General features: G+C 37.1%; 1 protein-coding gene and 1 non-coding gene across 2 annotated transcripts in view; one reads left to right on the plus strand and one right to left on the minus strand.

The window, feature by feature from the left end:
* The first annotated feature begins 5,997 nt into the window (after nucleotides 1-5,997).
* On the plus strand, nucleotides 5,998-6,069 carry Trnat-agu (transfer RNA threonine (anticodon AGU)). The gene has a single exon. It is a non-coding gene; the product is annotated as a tRNA-Thr (tRNA).
* A 1,960-nt stretch (nucleotides 6,070-8,029) lies between these two features.
* The window catches only part of LOC126471544 (protein phosphatase inhibitor 2-like), a 33,295-nt gene continuing 27,125 nt past the window's right edge, over nucleotides 8,030-14,199 (minus strand). The window contains exon 4 of the mRNA XM_050099770.1: nucleotides 8,030-9,300. Coding sequence (XP_049955727.1) covers nucleotides 9,059-9,300 — 242 coding nt within the window. The 3' untranslated portion in view covers nucleotides 8,030-9,058. The remainder of the gene's footprint in view (nucleotides 9,301-14,199) is intronic.

The following is a 14,199-nucleotide window of genomic DNA, read 5'->3' on the forward strand; positions in this document are numbered from 1 at the left end:
TTGCAGGTGTCCTCGTCGTTCTAGGTCTTCCCCAGTCGCGAGTCATAGGCTGGAATCTTCCGTGCTCCCTAAGACGCCGATCAATTGCTTCGAACGTCTTCCTGTCGGGACACCTTCGTTCTGGAAATCTGTCTCAATACAAATGTACTGTGCCATGGCTATTGCCCCGTGCTGATCCATACATCAAATGGGCATCTGCCAACTCCGCATTTGTAAACATTGCACTGACAGCAAAATCACATTCGTGATGAACACTAACCTGTTGATGCTACGTACTGATGTGCTTGATGCTAGTACTGTAGAGCAATGAGTCGCATGTCAACACAAGCACCGAAGTCAACATTACCTTCCTTCAATTGGGCCAACTGGCGGTGAATCGAGGAAGTACAGTACATACTGACGAAACTAAAATGAGCTCTAACATGGAAATTAAGCGTTTCCGGACGCATGTCCACATAACATCTTTTCTTTATTTGTGTGTGAGGAATGTTTCCTGAAAGTTTGGCCGTACCTTTTTGTAACACCCTGTATACAGCTATAGAACATTCCGCTACAATGATTCTTGCCATTTGTAGATACTTCTAGAAAGTATTCAAACCGAATATAGAAATTAAAATTGCACAGTCCAGGTGAGTTTTGAACTCACGACCCTCGCTGCAACAGCTTAGTATCATATCCACTACACCACGGTGCTTCTCAGCTTCTTCTGCGGCAATATTCTGTTCTTTACCCAGTTATTGTACGCTACAACTTTTAGCTTCTAGCAGTATTGCAGGTCTCATAAGTGGATTATACAACCAAATTGCATCTTGACCTCTAAATTTCCCTATTTTTATGTGGGTTAGTCCACTTTTGCACTAGGTGTACAGCCTCTTTCACAAAAGGATTTCCATTTACTTTTGGATTCAAACATATTTTAGATTGTGTACTTTGCAATCCAAGTATGAAAACATCATCATTGGAAAAGAAAGTAAAGTATGTACATGAAACAAATGAACAAGCAAATACAATGAGGAATGAAATACAACATGTTCATTGAAATAGCTACAAAATAGTGAGAATACATATAGTTATTGTTTTTTATAGACTATTGTAGAGGAAAAAGATCTATAGTTTGTTTACAGCATTGAAAAGCTTTAAGAAACGGTGTAATGAAATAATGCAATTACAACAACCACAAAGGTTTCCAGAAACTGTTATTGCACATCATAATCTTCAGTATCAAGATCTGATAAAGCACTCCGTCTTCAGGCCGCAAGCGGCCCATCGGGACCATCCGACCGCCATATCATCCTCAGGTGAGGATGCGGATAGGAGGGGCGTGTGGTCAGCACACCGCTCTTCCTGTCGTTATGATGGTTTCCTGTGACCAGAGCCACTACTATTCAGTCGAGTAGCTCCTCAATTGGCATCACGAGGCTGAGTGCATGGCGGCTGGATGGTCACCCATCCAAGCGCTGGCCACGCCCAACAGCGCTTAACTTTGGTGATCTCACGGGAACCGGTGTATCCACTGTGGCAAGGCCGTTGCCCATCAAGATATGATACAGGCAACATATTTGCAGGCTTGCCAACAGCTGTCATCAGGTTCTTATAAAAATCATGGTGAACTTGAGTCCAGTAGACTCAGTAAATCTTTCTTCTTCAGTTCACTCATTGCATTACCTTCTGGATACAGCCGTTCTAACTCCTTATGAGTTGATGTCTTTTTGGACACATCGACTTTATTAAATACATTAAGTGTTTCATTGGAATATTTAGAAAGTACATCAAAAGGCAACTCTTCCACAAATTGTAGCCACTGAATCCTGAACCACTCTACTTTGGTTTGATCAACCGATATTTTGCAGTTTGTAATATTCCTTTCAAGCGTTTTTGTTGAAAAAAGTCTTTACCCATGTTAACTAATTTGAAAGGCTTTTTCTTCCCAGCAGTCTCAATAATCTCATTCCAGTTTTCTAGAATGTAAAGATTTTTAAAATACTTTTGTTTTTCAATCACGCCAAAATCTTGATCACAAGGTAAATATGAATGACCACTGACTACAAATTTGTGATCAATTTCATTTACTATGTAAATAGAATTGGAAACTATTTGCTGGCACATAAGTGAGAGTTTAATATTCCTATTTTGACCTCCACACTGATCCGAGTACATAATTAACCAGGAAGATTTCACAAAATGGTTCACATAGTACAACAAATATGAGCCAATCTCCTGAGGACCTCTAGATGCTATCAACTTGTTCCAAAGAAACATGTGACCATCATCATTCCCTACGTTATGAATACCGAGGCAATAGGTCCACATTTGCGTTTTGTAGTAGCATACCCCTGTTGACAATACGGGTGTAAGCGAAGTTTTCATCAGGTCAAATGTTATAACTGTAACATTATCATTTGGTTTAGCAAGCAAAGTATCGTTCTGCAAGCCTTTACGTGCACACACAGCAATCCTCAAATGTTTGTCTTTCTGCAAGATGAATGAACTGTCACTTGGTAAGGTCACTATTTTGATCTAGAAAGAATCACATTTCTTACATGAATCTGAACCAGCAACTGTGTGCCACCACATGAGACATCCTTCCGGGTTCTCTGTTGACACTGGACAAGATCGAAACAAGTGGCTGAAGGTATATGAGCGTATAGCAAAATTTAACAAATGGGATGACACCGTGTGTTTGGCTAACGTATTTTTCTACTTGGAGGGCACTGCCAAGCAATGGTATGAGGACGACGATGGATGGAAAGAAACTGTTCATTGAATGTTTTACGAAATATATGATCAAATACTGGGTTCACTGTTTCTTTGCAATATAATGAATACATACTGATACTATATCAAGTGCCAAATACTTTCTACTCAATTTGTGTATGGCATAGTGACTTCCATATGCTGGAAATTAGTCAACAAAACACTTCAGCTATTCTATCTGACAGTGTTTTGTTGGCAAATTCATATCGTCCTCGTCAGTCAAGTGTAGCAGTTAAGCTAACACATTTCTGATTCAATATTCTATCCATTCAACCTGCATATACTGCTAATGTGTGCTGAAAAAAATGGTTTGCACACTTTCACATCATTACCATGAATAACAGGCAAAATGTATTGCCTTTTATTTTCCCGTTGAGAAAGGTATGTTATATACATTCATGATGTTTGACAAAAACGGATACTGTTAATTAGAAAGACCAATTGCAAATCTAAGTTCGCCAATCCTTAATAATCATTAAATATTTTACACTGCCTGGCTGCATTTATCTTTAGGTGGCATTGCTTCATCCAAGAACATGGTCCCATTCGGCATTCTTTTTGAGGTGTGATCTTGCCCTTACCATTTACATATTCTTCCCCTTTGGCTCGTCTGATTTCTTACATTCCGTTTCCAATCTTTCACATTCCTCAAATGCTTTTTGCCTTTCATACTGTTCACATTATCAGGGATGATGATGCAAATGGTCCTGGTACTGAGGACATTTCCAAACCATCGTTAACATCGAGCTGCTCTCTATCACGTTCTTGATCGCCACCTCCCTCCTCCGATTGAAACATATCTGTGAAGTTCAATGTCAAACATACGGGACTCAATATTTTCGTATTATCGCTACACAATACGATAACACACACCAACATACCTTGTAATTTGTTCCTCTATAGTTTTAGGTTGTGTGTTTTCATCCATCATTGTAACTTCAACAACTATCACCCAACCAACACACTACAACTGTACTACATGATTCCAGGATGTGAATCAATGCAGAGTGACGTGAATACTGTGATAGCAACTACTACAGAAGGCAACATCGTTGCATCACACTGGGCATGACTGCATGTAGCAAACGCTGGATTTGGTTTAGGGAACTGCTGTCGGTGCAGCAGTGGACTAATGAATCTTAGTCCATTATTGCTCCATGAAAACGTGACAAAGGCTCAGCGCAAAAAGTAGTAATTGGCCCCTCATCTACATTTACCATACAGAATTTAAATGTGTGGTTTTGTAGGGTTTTTATACTTCACATAGGCATCATTTCATGCAAGTAACTTAACAAGGCAACAAATGTGGGTTAGTCCACTCTTGCTCTCAGTGCCTCATTTGAGGGTTGGAACTTTAATAGTGGCAACTATTTATCTACAGCTCCTACAAAATACGTGTTTCAAAGTTTTACTGACCTTCAAAGTAGTCACCAGCATTGAGCATAGCCCGTTGCCAGCAGTGTGGAAGTCGGAGAATACTCTTAGCAGTGCTAGTTGTATGTGCTTGAGCATTGTCCTGCAAAATGATGGTCAGGTCCTGCAGAAAGTGTCATCACTTCTGTCTCTATGCTGTTCATTTTTTGAACATAACCTACGACCAGCTTAGAGACAGACATGATGACACTTTCTGCAGGACCTGATCATTTTGCAGGACAATGCTGAAGCACGTACAGTGCAACCTGTTACTGATTTGTTTGACTGATGGGGCTGCTAAGTTCTATACAATCTACTGCACTCCTGACTTAAGCCCTCGTAAGTTCAACTCGATTTCTAAACTGAAGGAAACACTTCACGGCAATCGTTTCAGAACTGCTAAAAATTCGTTGGGCAATAAACCGCACCACTCTGTCAACACAACTGGCACTGCTAAGAGTATCCTACAACTTGAACATCACTGGCAACAGATTAAACACACTCACAGTGAGACTCAAATGTCCATCGTATGCAGTAAGTGCCGAGGTGCTATTCCAATACAGTTGAAGAGCCTCTGTAATGCTGTTTGAGTTTATAGTGAATACCAAGTGGGCTGTGTGCACAGGCATTTGGACTGAGGAGGGAGGCATGCTAGGGTAGTTTGTGCAGTTGTTAAAAGCCACTGTGCCTGGGTGGCATAGAGGTTAACGCATCTACCTAGCGAGCAGGAGAAACATGGCAACTGATGAGACTCATTAGAACTGGGCTGATGTACACACCATAGAAACTTATTGGATAACGCGGAGACAGCTCTCAGCTAAGTGTGGCATATCGAGAGCATGTACACACCATTGCGGAACTGTGGTACAGTACAGAAGAATTTTTCTAGTAACACTGTAAACATGGTTGCAGGACAACTCTCACCAAGTCTGCTAGTAACTTCCTAACTCATGTTCACAATAACCTAATAAAAGATTAAGCTGTGGTACAAAAATCAACCCAGAACATGACGCAATGTGAATCAAACAAGACTAAGAATAGTATGAAAAGGGTTGTGTGTTATTCATCACATGGGAGGCAGTGAGTTGCAAACAGGCACAATGAAAAGACTGCCAGACAGTTAAGCTTTTGGACAAAAAAGTCCTCTTTCAGAAACAGAAAATGTACACACATGGCTGTATGTGGCCCAACTGTTTTACAAGCAACCAGACTATGTGCATTTTCTATTTCTGAAGAACTTTTTTGTTGTCTGAAAGCTAAAATGTTTAACAGTCTTTTCATTGTACCTGTCTGCAACTCTCTATATCCTTGTGTGGTACTTGGTAACATGAATTACACACTACAGACTAACCACTTCAGTGGGCCATCAGTGCATTGAACTCTTTGCATAATTTAAAATGAGACAAAATTATGACACTGCACCACACTACCAATGTCCTGGCAACCAGTTTCTTTGGCTCATTAATGGCTTGCAGCTCTATGCTGCTATGACCAGTGTTCTTTTACAAGGTATGTACATAAAATAAAGAAAAGGTAATCACTCACCTGTAGCTGGCATGTGGCACATAGTATAAATACTGTTTTGTGTTGCTATCTTTTGAGCTCTGTCTTTCTCTAGTGAAAGTACACACACAATTACACACACCCATGATGAGACTCAAATGTTCATTGCATGCTGTAGGCATTGTGCTATTCTAATACAGATGGAGGAGCCTCTGAAATGCTGTTCGAGTTTAAGGTAAAACCCAAGTAGGCTGAGGAGTGAATGGGAATTTGGATTGAGGAAGAAGACACGCTATGGTTGTCCACGCAGTTGTGCAAAGCAACTGTGCCAGGGTGGCGTAGTGGTTAGCACATCTGCCTAGTGAGCAGGAGACCTGGGTTTGAATCCCAGCCTTGGTAAAAATTTTCATTCATCACTTCAGTCTGCATACACATACTTCACAGTGTTCACTTGGAAACTAGCCAAGACGGACCTGTTAACACTTAAGCAGCAATTCCTGTTGGGTTTGAATCAGATTGTCACTGAGATGGCGTTACTCTCTTCTCTAGACCCTGTCAATTAGGATTTTTTATGGCCAGTGTCCTTATGCTATGTTACATGGCTAGGTAACGTCACTCCTTGTAGTCAAATTTGGCGGTGTTGATTTACCAACAAATAAGGAAACTTAATTCACAGTGGGAACATCCAAAATACCTCCTTTCCGTCGCGTCTCCATGTTGCACTATTTTATTGTGCCAATTCCATATAACCTATTCACATAAAAATAACACTTCAATGTGAAAAGTCACATGATTAACTGGTATCAGTGATATGCAAACTACAACTCTCCAAAGTATCCAATGGGGCAACTTATTTTATCTGGCGAGCTTATGTATGAATATGTAATACACTATCTAGCACAATGCACATTATTTCCTTTCACTGCAGCAACAAATGACATGTGAAGGACCCCATATTTTGATTTCACATGTCACAAAAGTTGCAGTGTTCTGGAAAAGCCATAAGAATTGCTACATTTTCAAAATTTTTCTCTCAAAGTTTTGGTTTAATAGCATTGATAAGATTTTTTTTAAATATCAGAAGAAAAAAATTAACTTTGTATTCTTACTACATTTTAATTAACATCTTGACGACTTAGAAAACAGCAACATTAAAACACCAGTTAACACTGCAAAATGTTTGAGATCTCTCTTTTGGTACTACATAATTCACACAAATGTGAAATTTTCTTGTAATACTTCCACAAAAAGTACAAATTTTTTTTGTACTTCAATCTATCTTTCCCACAGGTCTGCTATTATCTGCTTTCTTCAAAAAAGTGGAGGAAGGCTACTCTCCAACACATACATGCAGTAGGCCATATCAATTGTCTAACTGCAAATTGGAATGCTCTTTTCTCACTCCAACTTGGTGTACATTTATGCATATAAACAATAAATTAGCTATGGAAATTCCATATTTTATAAACTGTGTCACTGACCATGGCCATCTTTTCAGTGTCACAACTTAAAGATGTTAGCTAACACTGTAAACACCATTATTAATAACCTAAAGTGCAAGTTCTTTATTTAAATGAAAGAAAATGTAATAAACTTTTAATCTTGGTAAGAAGGTAGCATTACTGAATATTTCCTTCATGGCATAACATTCACCATTACTTTACATGCTAAGCAAATCAAATATAAAAGCAATGCTAGTTAGATGTTCTTGCACCCACTGTTCTCACAGAGCACTCACTCTCCTACCTTCCCTAAAAGCTTCATCACCAATAACATACATCAGAGTTCCTTTCCTCATTACAATGGAACTATTACAGACTGAAATGTGTGCACAATACTCACCATTGAGTTTCTCTGTGCAATGGTGTTACACTCAATGTGTTCGCATTAAGAAAGATCAGTATTTTATTTCACAACAAAAATGCAGGGATAAACTATGTTTCATTTTGGTTGCTAACATCTGCAAAGAAATTATTAACTTTAAAGATTTCTGTAATGTTTATTGTGAAAAACAGGTTGGGTAGGATTGTATTTGTTTGAAGAGAATAACCAGTGTTTTGAGTACAGTACACTGCATGAAAATGAACATGAAAAGTCAAGCATCAGTTTAAATTTTTGTTCTGCATCCAAGTGGTGTTCATACAAATATGCCTCCTGCACTATGAGGAGAGGGGAAAAAAAAACCTACCTTTTCTGCAAACAATGGGACTACAAAGAAACGATTTTAATGCATAGATGACAAACTAGTCCCAGGATGATGTGTGTCTTACACAACTCAGGGGGTGGGGGTACACAATTAATAAGGAACTTTGTCAGGGTGAAATATCTTTTTTATATATCAGAAATATGAAACAAAATATTTCAGAAAAAATAAGAATTTGCATTTCAGTACTTTATACAATTAAGAATAACATCTTACAACATATCCACAATATAATAAAGAAATGTATTTACAAATTTCTTACCAGTGGTTACAGGAATGTAGCATGATGCATTTCATCCCTATGAAAACAGATCACGAACATAACTGTTTGCACTAGCAATAAATCTATCACACTGGGAAGCTTAGGAATGGTACATGCTATATGACACAAATCACGACTGACAAAACTTCCTTGCAGTCCAAAGGTAGGAGCAAACTGTCACTGACCAGTGAACTGAAGCTATTATATATAAAGATAGCACCCAAATACAAATTTTAATTTGCTAGGTAAAATAAAAATAAAGAGCTTGACAGACTTCAATGCTGCCATATATGTGTGGGGAAAAAAATAACTGCATAGGAAAATAAAGGCATTTTATTTGTGTATTCTCATATGTGAGAATAACTCTTTCAAAAGTCTTTAAACAAAAAACTGTCCTTTCAGCCATAATTCTACCTTCAACATCATCTCTCTAAACCCTTCTAACAATTTCTTCAGTAGATTTTTATCAGCTCTGCCACATGTTCATCTGGTAAGTGACAGCCCACCAATCCTCAGACTTCAAATTTCCCTAATTTTTTCCTAAGTAACCTCAGTTTTGTTACAAACTTAAGCATTAATCTACCGGGAAAAAAAAAGATTTCAGTTCTAAAAGAATTCCAGCTTCCACTTTTCAAATCTCACACATATATATGCCCTATATTGGACAAAATACTGAAGGGTTTTTACATCTGATACATACATACATATATATATATATTAAAATTTTTAGCTGCATTTAATTGTGCATTCACATTTAGCAATTAATGTCAAAAACCAATGTTATACTTTTACTGATCAGTTTTGTCATTTGGGAAGGGGGAAAAGTATTGTTTCTTTTGATAAATTAAACTTAATGGACACAGATGAACACCAGTCTGTAATGTTTTAAATAAGATCCAGTTAGTAACACAATCCAGAAAGATTTAACTGCAATGTCCTGTTGCTGCAGGTACTGTGACACAGTTCATATTTGAAGCACTGGCACTGTTCTCAGTCGTTTGTTGTGCATGTTTATCATCCTCCTCCATTTCTACTGCTTCATCATGCTCACAATAATCATCTTCTTCAACCTCTTCCTCTTGCTCCATCAGCTTCCGAGCAAGCTTTACAGCATAATACTCATTGTAGTGAGCTTTTCGTTTGCTTTCAAATGCCACACGCTTGGCTGTAACGCAAGAAAATATATATTAACTTTGTGAATACAATAGTGAACTGAAATTCATAAAACAATAACTGAATGATTGTCCACAATAACATACGAGTTCTTAGCGATGATAAAAAAAATATTCGTACACGTGATGTGATATCCAAAAGCTCTATTTATGCTCCACTGTACAACAATCTAAAATATGAAACTGGTATATGAATGCATCAATAGAATTACAAAACCCACAATTTCAGTGTGCTGACAGATCGTAAAACATATTCTGAACTATTTAACATTATGATACCGGTTGATAAAAAGATTCTTCTAAAAAAATTATGAAGGGTCCAGGAACTAGCACTCTTGTGAAACAACAGCTCATTTTTTTCTCTGCAGAATATCTTGCAAATAAACTTGGGTGAATCATCAAATTCTGCAAGTACGGATAATAGCAGCTCTAATGTTCTCAATACAAATAAACAATTTATCGGATAGGGTCACTAGCACTCTCAGATTGTCCACTGAGGATGCTATCGTCTACAGAAAAGTATCAGTCACTGAATGATACGGAGATGCAGTGACTATAGCATTTCCAATTGATGTACTTACAGGCAGTTCTCTTTAAATGTGGGTAAATACATACTAATGCTCATAAATAAAGGAATACAAAAGGTTCCAAGAAGTTTGCCACTAATTCTATTACTGAATATTGCCATAAAGTTTAAATAAATGGGAAACTACATGAAATAGAAAGAAGAATAATTAGTATTTAACATTATGTTGGGAACTAAGTCATCAGAGATAGAGCACAAATGCAAATTTTGGCTAAGATGGAAAAGAATTTGGTTGTTACTCTCAAAGGAACCATCCATGTATGTAAAGTTATTGAAGACTATGGAAAACTTAAATCACAATGGCTGGATGGTAGTTGAACTGCTGTTCTTTGTAATGTGAGTACCATCTGTTCACCATTACACATTCTTGCTCAAAACCACGAAACAGAATGAATTCACGAAACCTGTACCACGGAAGACCAATGGAAGACTTCGATTTCATGGTAGGATTCTCAAAGCGTGTAGCACCTCTAACAGAAATAATAATAATAATAATAATAATAATAATAATAACAATAATAAAGCTCAGTCCTTATCAAGTAGGTCTGGTAGGATGCATCAGAGGAATTCAGACACACTGTCAAGATTTTAACAAATCAGTATAGCTCACACACAAGTCTGAGATGCTTGGTGAAATAAAATAGGAGCAGTCTGAAGATGTGAAATAAAATAGGAATAGTTTAAAGCCAGGCAAAATTCTTTTAAGCCCACATTGAATGAATTTAGATGAACAATATTTGACGTATACTGTACATCAATTCTGCTGTCTTTGACATATCTTGCATAGGGTGACACACAGTTACTTCTACACCATATGCTAGTAGAATAGGATAGACAATGCCTATTATTAGTAAAGATTACACTCGGTCATTCACAGCACACTGGCTTGTGAGTATACATGTAAGAGATAAGAGCAACTGTTGGCTTTTTCCTGGTTGCACACTGAAAATATTTATCATGTTTGTACTAAGAGGGTACCAATAAAGTTATTTTCGTATTTCAGTGCCTTTGTAAGCCATCCGTTCTGACATATGCTTTTAGAGGCACTTCAGGTATTTTTATGTAGATGTGAAATGAACAGTGTAAAATCTAATTAAATATTAATGAATCACATCATCATCATCATCATCATCATCATCATCATCATCATCATCTCCGGCAACAGAATTCAACATATCAATTGGCAATTAAAAATTATGCCATACTCCACAATCTCACCATTGGTGGTAACTAATATGTAACTCTAAATGTGTTTCTGCACCTACAAATCACACACAGAAACTAACAAAAGCTCAAAATTTACATGCCTTGAGTATCTTAGTAGATGGAAAAAATGCTTCTACATAACTATTTTATCTGTCCCGGCAAAAAAATAATATTAAAATGGTATATCTAAACTTTCTTCTACCACTGAATTTCTTATTATTGCTAATTCACAGCCAAACACCTCTTCTGTATGGTAAGTTGGTTTCTTAATCCAGTCTACTGTTCGCATTTGACCAACGATTTCCCAAGACCATTTTAAATATAAACTTCATAGAGGTTGAAGTTGTTTTCAGGTGGAAGGTACGTACACTCTGTGAAGAAATATCAATAACATACAGAACAAGTGCTATTAGTTTTTCAAATAGGTGAATAATACAACATTTGATCGGACTTATCAATGTTGGGTATGTCACTGACTATTGGGTTTCAAAGATTTTTGTGATTTTTTATAATGAACTATCATTTCAGTATGAAACATCTTATAAAGAGAGGAAACATCCCTTTGGCTTCCTATTCTGAAACAGCAATGTTATTTATTTCCCATGGTGTCACAGACTTCTTCAGTTTAATAGAAACTAACATTTTTGAGTTAACCTTCCTGATATGTAATGACCCAAACATTTTACAAGTCTATGACAGGTTTGTTAAAATTCTTAAAATCATCCATAAATATCACACACCCTTGGTTCCTGGGAGTTTTAAAAGAAAAATCAAATACATTACTGATCTCTGCCTTTTCCTCTGACTTGCCACAGCAGAGTTTCATTTCACAAGCCAAATTAGCTTCATACAGTTCATAAAGTTTCAAACCATATTTGTTTTTATATACTGACTGGGAAATAGGCACCTGCATCACAAAGTCACCGATTTACCACAAAAGAGTACTGCCCTGAAAATGATTACTACTAACAGGGATACTGAAATGGTCTAAAGCTAGTGTATTTTGGGGTGGGAGTCATTAATTCTGCACTGAGTTGTCAGAGACATTGATAACAGCTTAATTCTTTTCTATTTAGAACCTGATAATGAAATGAAAATTTTTACAGCATTAAGGTTATACTGATGCAATAAATCAAGGGCCTATGTACAGCAAAACTTCAGAAACAACAATTTTATAAATGTGTGTATTCCTCCAGTCAGAGGACTGCCCTATTATTTTGATTCACATTTTTCTATGTCATGGTTTACAGAGACATTTGTTTCTTCAGTTAATGAAGCCATGAACTCTTTGGAATAGTACTGACAAAACTGTCTAACAAGAAGAGCCAGACTTTGCGAACCACCAATTTCAATATGGTACTGCTATAGAGTGACACCTGAGGAAATGTTTAGGTAGTTACAGTCCCATTAAAAATAACTAAGGTCCAAGATCGTGAGTAACAATATGTTTCAGAGCAGATGGAATCAGAGTACTGAATAACACAGAAATTTTATTTTTATTATCAGGTTCACAATCTAACAAGCTTCAAGATTTCAAATAATTAACGATTCTGATCCACTGCAGATGTACTTCAGGTGGAAATCCCTTGCTAACTGAGGCACTGACCAAATGGCATCATCAGGCTAGCATGCAGTTCTTTACTGCTTCTGTGCGCATGGGTTCGAATCACTTCATACTTTTTTTTTTACTCCTTAGCACGAGAAATTCTGCAGATTGATCACTACCACTTACAAAAAGGAAGGAAGGAAGGAGTGGATTTAGCGTCCTGTCGACAAAAAGGTGTACATATGGACAAGGAAAAAATTTCTGGGTTTTCCCCCGAATTTTCCGGGTGAAAATGCACTTTTTCTACGTTAAGTGACAGTATGCTTTCCCTCTGAACTGTAAAAATTATCAACCTTTCCAATGGTTAAGGTTTTATACACCATCTTAGAACTTTCTGGCACTTACAAAATTTGAAAGATCTTTGATGTGCAGCAACATGTATTATGAAAGTATAAATTTGAATTCCGCCAAAACTAGCACGTCATTTCCGAAGCATTGAAATCGAGATTGCAATGCGATTTTGTAAGCCAATCATAGCTCGTCACATGATCTCGCCAGTCGATGATACCAGGTATTCAGAGCATAGGGCACATGATGTAGTCACCCAATAGCAACAACACTTAAGTACCATGAACACACAAATAGAAAAAGTTAATGGTTTAAATTAATACACATGGTGTTGTTACAAGAAAAGCTAACAAAATTCTTTTAAGTGGCTGGTCCTCACAGTGTTAAGTTTTAAATGAGAATAAAATGCCCTGCGATTTAAGAAATTCATCGAACATTCTCACACATAGCATCCACTCGCAATGTTTTCCTGCTACCTGTTACAAACAGCAGTTGCTAGAGAGCGCCAGAAAATAGGCGTTACTGTGTGTACACATCCATGACGACGTAGGAAGCCCATATGCTTGTATGTGTAATCTTAACAAGAGGATACGCCAAGAGCATCAGAAATTTGCAAACCATAGGAAAATGCATAATTTGACTTAAAGTGCACATTCTTATGTCCAGATTCACAATGAAGCACACTCCAACCTGATATTAAGCTTTCAGTGTTTTTTTCGGGATGTAAATTTTCTTGGAATACCACCACTGCTATTATGCCATAATAAAGAACAAAACATGAAATAATATCTCTCATGTTTTGTTCTTCATTATGGCATAATGCCATATGTGCCAGAAGATGAAAATGTGCACTTGAAACTTAGTAAACAGTTGAAAGTAGCAGGGAATACAGAATGAAACACTGTTTCACATAAATTGAATGCATCAGCAGAAAAGATTAATAAAAGCCAAATTTCTTTAGCAAACCGACAAAAATAACTTCATTGTCCTGCAAGGGGATTAATGCTCCATTGCCAAAAATGTGGAAATAAGAAAACTGAAATTAATAACATATATTAGGCTTCTGTAATTATGTGAATGTATTTTAATTCATTTGATAGTTCCCTGCTACAGATATCTGTTTTGTGTTCATTTGACATGAGAGCTGTAAATTAAGAGGGAACAGAAAATCAATAAACGTAAACACAGGCCACGTGGAGACTACCC

This window comes from Schistocerca serialis, chromosome 3 (assembly GCF_023864345.2).
Source record: "Schistocerca serialis cubense isolate TAMUIC-IGC-003099 chromosome 3, iqSchSeri2.2, whole genome shotgun sequence".
Taxonomy (NCBI): Eukaryota; Metazoa; Arthropoda; class Insecta; order Orthoptera; family Acrididae; genus Schistocerca; species Schistocerca serialis.